General features: G+C 36.2%; 1 protein-coding gene across 10 annotated transcripts in view; it reads left to right on the top strand.

Moving 5' to 3' along the window:
* Positions 1–3,828: 3,828 nt before the first annotated feature.
* The window catches only part of LOC106461099 (acetyl-CoA acetyltransferase, mitochondrial-like), a 152,632-nt gene continuing 150,502 nt past the window's right edge, over positions 3,829–5,958 (top strand). For 3 of the 10 annotated variants that reach the window (XM_022387973.1, XM_022387974.1, XM_022387975.1), the window contains exon 1: positions 4,784–5,010. Coding sequence is in view for 4 of the 10 variants with exons in the window: in XM_022387983.1 (XP_022243691.1) it covers positions 4,783–4,865 (83 nt within the window). In the remaining 6 variants the exon portion in view is untranslated. Of the gene's footprint in view, positions 5,011–5,958 lie in introns of all 10 variants that reach the window. The other 7 variants (XM_022387982.1, XM_022387979.1, XM_022387983.1 and 4 more) reach the window with 6 other exon arrangements.

The raw sequence follows: 5,958 nt of genomic DNA, 5'->3' as shown, positions 1-5,958 counted from the left end.
AAGTAGACTTTTAATTTTGTGTTTATAAATTCTGTACATTTAATTAAGTTATTGTTAATTTTCTATTGGTTTAATGTAAGTGGCTATTGTTCCAAACGACAATACTAAGGAAGGAGCAGTGTTACGACAGCGGAAGTCACGTGATCCTGGTAACACGTAATGTGTTCCAGAAATATCGGGGAACATCACGAATAATCCAGTATTTGCTAGGCGCCCTCTATTCTTGTATATAAGTGCACCAGACAATTAATCGGGATGGTATATCAGACAGAGAGATTGAAGATATAGACGGACATTTGAGTCAAGCGAGGTATTAAATAAAGTGCGTGAATCATTCATTGAGAATTATAGTGCGTGTTTAAGTGACCGTGGAAATCAAGTGTATTGCAAAGTTGTATTGAGAAAGAATAAACTAGTTTTATTTAAGAAAGGACTTGTATCGCTGAAGTTTCTCGGGAAGAATTTCTACCGGAAATTATCAAACGAGCAGAGACTTAGCAATTCGAAATACTTTTGTAATTTTGGCGACAGTTTATGGTAAGAATGATATTTTTCTATCATTACTATGCAGTACGAAACATATACGTTATACACTATATATGTGTGGAGGAAATTACAAAAGTGTGTTACATTATAACACAAAGAGACTGTAATGTCTTCTAATTGCTACTCGATTACTTTATACATTATTTCTAACTCCCTTTGTACTTGTAGAATAAGCTTCCTCAAACTTCTTAAAAACCAGGTTTCAACATCTGTGGTGAGAAGAGTACAGACAGCCTATGGCATAGCTTTGCACAACAAACAAATTTAATTTATGACCAACTCGAACTTCATTCCAACAGTTCATTTTGTGTCTACTTCATGACATTTTTTCCCACGTCCAGTAATAGCAATGTACTGGTTCCCCTACACCCAACACATTAAAACTAAGTTTTTCAACTGGAAAAACTGTGGCATTTCATTGCAGAAAATTGCTGTATAATTGGTTGAAAGTCTATGTTTTTGAGGATGTCGCTTTCAATGCACATGAGGGAAAGCAGATTCAACTGCTACTGTTCCATTGTGCTGCGAAGATGATTCTTTGTAAGTTTCCACCTTTAAAATGAATGCTCTCCAGTACAGTTGGTCACCATCATGCACGTAAGTATTCTGAGTGCAATTTCAATGTATCTGAAATGAGTTTGCTGTACATGTCTGGAAGAGTCTTGCATTCTTCATCGTGGACAATTCACTGCTTGAATTGCTTGCATTAATTGAGTAATTCACTGTAATCAAGACCTTCATGATAAGCATTAGCCAATTTTTCACACCCTTGACTAAGCTCATTACAGTCAATTGTTTTTAACTGACTGAAGAAGGAAAACAGAATTCCAATAATTTCCTAGGCTTCTGCACGTTTAATCAGGTGAGTGTTCAGAGAGTCCAGAATAGGAAGGTATGTTTCCATCTTGAATTTTTCACTTTCGTGGAGAAGTATCTGTTCCACTGACCCATCATATCTGGTAAGATGCGCACTTCGCTTTCTTGGACGTTTGTCTCCATCACTATATTTCGAATCTGGACACCTGCGTTTAGCCTTCGCTTCATAGTCACTGAATTTGTCTCTCATGTCCTGAAGATAGGCTTTCAGAGACTTGAGGAGATCAATGGCAACAAATATGTCCACATCTTTTGACTGCAAAATTTTACTTGTTTTGTTCCCTCTTTGCAGAATGTCATTCCAAAGAATTGTCAAAAAGATGGTCTCTAGCTTCTCCATTTTCTTGCTCAATCCTTCTGCCTCGCATCTTGTGTTCCAGCGTCAACTGCAAGAGCATCCAATGCATCTTGAATGTTCACAAACCTCTATGAAGAGCAGTGACAGCATCGAAATGTGCTGACCATCTCGTGTCAGAAAGACACTTGACCACAATATGATTATTTCCCAAGGATGATGTCAGAACATTCCAGCGATATGTGGAAGCCGAGAAAAAGGAATACAAATGCTGAACAAAGTCAATGAAGGAGACGGTCTGTGGACCACACTCTGCCGCTTTTACTCCCACCAAGTTCAGACTGTGTCCAGTACAAGGAATATAAATAGCAAATTCATTTAGTTCACGGATCCGTGCTTGCAATCAAGTGTAGCATCCTGACATATTTGAAGCATTGTCATAAGACTGACCACAGCAGTTTGATAATGCAGGAACTCTACAACTGTGTCTGCTAAATTCTTTGCCCCGTGAGAAAAGATGGGGATGAATTTGAGGAAACATTCCACCAGCTCACTTCCACAAATGTACCGGACAGTAAATGTCAGTTGATCAATATGTGAGATGTCCAGAGTGGAATCGACATTTATTGAATAATACTTTGACTCTTTCATTTCTTCCAGAGTTGCACAAAATACCTGTTGTCCCATTATTTCAAAAAATTCTTCACAAATGTTTGCCGATAGATATGATGGGTTCCCCTTTCCAGCATTTCCATACACTTTTAAATGTTCTTCCAAAAAAAGAGTCAAACTTACCCAACAGTTCTAGAATGCCAAGAAAGTTTCTGTTTTTTGAGGAGCCAATAGTTTGATTCTCCCCACGAAATTCCAAACTTCTGGAGGCAAGAAAGGGGATAACAGAAACCACACGCTTTAACACTTTATGCCAGTACTCCTTTTGTGAATGATACTGACTTAGCAATGCAGAATCCACACAATCACTTTCTTTGTGCCGAATCGAATATTCCAACAGGCACCTGCGATGTTCTTCTCCATTTTCGTGCTCTTCAACGACATTGCTGTGCTTCCAATCATTGAATCCTGATGTAGCGAAAGGAGATTCTTTCTTGGACAATAAATGACATGTTTAGCAATACAAACAACCTTTGGATGGTGAATATAGCAGCCATTCGCGTTTGAATAATTTGTTTGTTAAATATCTTGTCTGTGTTTTTTTATCCTTCAGCATACACACGGCGGGATTTCGAAAAGTCGCAATCGTGATTTTGACATTTTGTCGGCCCATTGAGAATCCAATGGTCTACTGTAGCAGTATCTTTCGTGTTCCATAGTCCTGGATCTGTCAGAGCGTGACCGTAAGTCACATTCACATTCTCGGTTACCGTTGCGGATTCTTGTATTTCTTCTAGTAGTTCAGTAGGAGAAGAAGCTCGTGTATCTGGGGGATCAGATGAAGAAGTGCTTGCAGGAGTGGAAGTAAGTGTTGATGCTGTATCCAGATCAGTAGCAGTAGCTTTTGCAACAGGGGTGACCAAGCCGATAACTTTGAAAGTTTGCTATGTTTTCCTTTTTCATCTGCAGTTCTTTTCCTCTTCTGTGCTCCACTAGCATATGTATGCTTCATTTCTGTTAAAAAAGGTGCAAAATTATAATTTACAAAAATTTAAAATGTACATCTGGAAAACACGTGATTTTCGTGACGACCTAATTAATGTATATATTTTATATAATTAATCATTCTATCGCTTCTAGTGTCCAGTTATTTTTCATGTATGTTTTTTTGGGTAGTAAGGTTGATTTGCATGCTCGTTCAATCGACCCAGTTACTTTACGACGAACGGGGCTAATGTGATAAGCAAATAACTCAGGTAAGGACAGTAATTTAAAAACAAACACCTAGTAACAGCACTGCATTTAGGTGTGGTCATGCATATTCACCTTTACCATGAATTCAAGGAAGGGAGTAGCCAGCAATTTTCTTTGGGGTCGCCAATTCTTTGAGGGTTTCCGGTTTGGGGAAAAATATGAGTGAGGAAACATTTATGTCGCCTTGGCTGAACTGCGCATGCGTACAACAGACTGCGTCACTGATGGAGTCCAGGTGCAAAGTCCTGTTATGGGTCCAGGAAGCTCCTCAAATGTTATGAATTCAAAGCCAAAAATTGACCCATTATGTTCTGAGCTTTATCCCGGGCCTATACCGAATATTATATGATTTATAAATTATTATTTTTTTAATATTTATGTATAGAAGTCATAATGACAACTGCATTTTATTTTAAAGTGCATGTCGGCTTAAGCTTTCTATAAATACCAATTTCATGCTAATTTGCATGATATTTGTATGCAAATTAGGTGATTTTTTTATGAGTGGTGTTTTTTTTCATGAAAATTTGTTATTTGGCTCGAAAAAGTTGAATGAAATTGACTCTTCGGGCATAACATGATGTGGCATGAACATTTATTCACTTATTTAGTAGTTATGTGGTGTAATTTGAGCATATTTTGAACATTTTTGATCAACAAAACCGTAAATGACTCAGTGTGTAAACAAGTGGGTAAGCCTAGGTTCCATTTACTGTACAAACATATGTTAGGCTAACGAGCCTAACGTTAGAATGCTTTGAACAGACTAGCGTATCGGTTTTTTATTTTATTTTCGATTTAACTTCATAATCATTAATAATATTATAAGAAATTGTTTTTTTACTTGGCTGGACAGTATGGTACCCAAACAAGTAACAACTAAATTATTTACCGTATCTTCTGGCTGATCTTGAACCATGCCATGGGGGAAATTTCGGGTTGCTGAAAAACGTTGGTATTTTTGATAATAATTAGGCCATGGAGTAATAACACTGGCTGAGGTGGCGCTATTTTTTTATTATATATCAGCTGCATTGGCTGAGCTATTTGAGAGTTCATTCAACTTTTAATAACTCTTGAATATTTGCATTAGGACGGCTTGTGTTGAATTACACGTATATAAAAACGCAAAAAGTGCTGCATTGCCGGCCAGGTAAGGAGGCCCCGATTTCACATTAACGCCATTGCTATTTAATAATATGAATCTTAATTTTTATTATCAGATTGAATCGCGGGGGCCCCGGGCAACTGCTCATGCGATAAGACGGCCCTGCTACTACAGGTTATTTTATAATTTTATTTCAAGATGTGTGTTACGTGAATGGCTGAGTTATAGTGAATGCTGCATGTCGGATAGTAAAATATTTAATACAAAAGTTTAAGTGTTTCAGACGTCTTGTTTCGTCGCGATTATGAAGTCAACTGAGGTGTGTAATTTTATATTTGTGTTAAGGACGTGTTTTGTTGAAATTGAATTTATTTTAATATTTCTGAAAATATTGAAAGAAATTGTCTTTGTTACATAATGGACCGTTGCATAAATCTGAATACTAATTATACAAAATAGAGCATTTGCACGGCTGATAATGATATACTTATCACCCTATTTGTATCCATAAAACTACCTACAATAGTATATTTAGCATTTATTATCAAACAAAGCTCCTGCCATCTGGAGAAGAATGTAAGTGTTGGAATTGAAAATATTAATTTGTGATTCTAAATTTGGTACTCAAAGTGACTAATGTAAAGTAACTTATTATTACGAACTGTTTTAGAAATAGAATATATTACGACTAAGTAGGTCTTGGCATTACTGGCAATGGATAAGAATTACTATTCAACTTGAATTTGAAATTTTTCAACAGTGCTATCCTAGTATAGAAATTTTAAAATGCTACTGGAATTTTGTGGTAAACTTAAAAGTCGATAATCTTGTTTTTAAGCTCTACTAAGTTCAATTAATTTATTATGTATTATATTTGTTTATAATATTGGATAAAAGAGTTATTATACCAGATTAAGTTTTTAACAAAGATTTTAAGCAGTATGCCATATCTTGAACAGTTGAATGGAAATGAGATAAAATAAGATGACTGCATCAATTAAGAGCTGGTTAAGAACAAATTGGGAAGTTTAAAAAATGATATGGTTCCTGGGCCAGATAATATTTCCCCAAGCATTTCAAATGAGGTTAAACTTAAAAATTGAATATGTGAGCCACTTACTACTATTTTTTGTCAGTCTTTGAATATTGGGCAGGTACCAGAGGATTAGAAGTTAGCTAATGTAACTCCTTTTCAAGGGAGGTGATAAAAATTGTCCCAGTAATTATAGACCCATTAGTCTTGCATCAGTTGTGGGAAAAGTTTTGG

Source organism: Limulus polyphemus, unplaced genomic scaffold (assembly GCF_000517525.1).
Source record: "Limulus polyphemus unplaced genomic scaffold, Limulus_polyphemus-2.1.2 Scaffold897, whole genome shotgun sequence".
Classification (NCBI taxonomy): Eukaryota; Metazoa; Arthropoda; class Merostomata; order Xiphosura; family Limulidae; genus Limulus; species Limulus polyphemus.
This window is presented reverse-complemented; position numbering and strand designations above follow the sequence as displayed.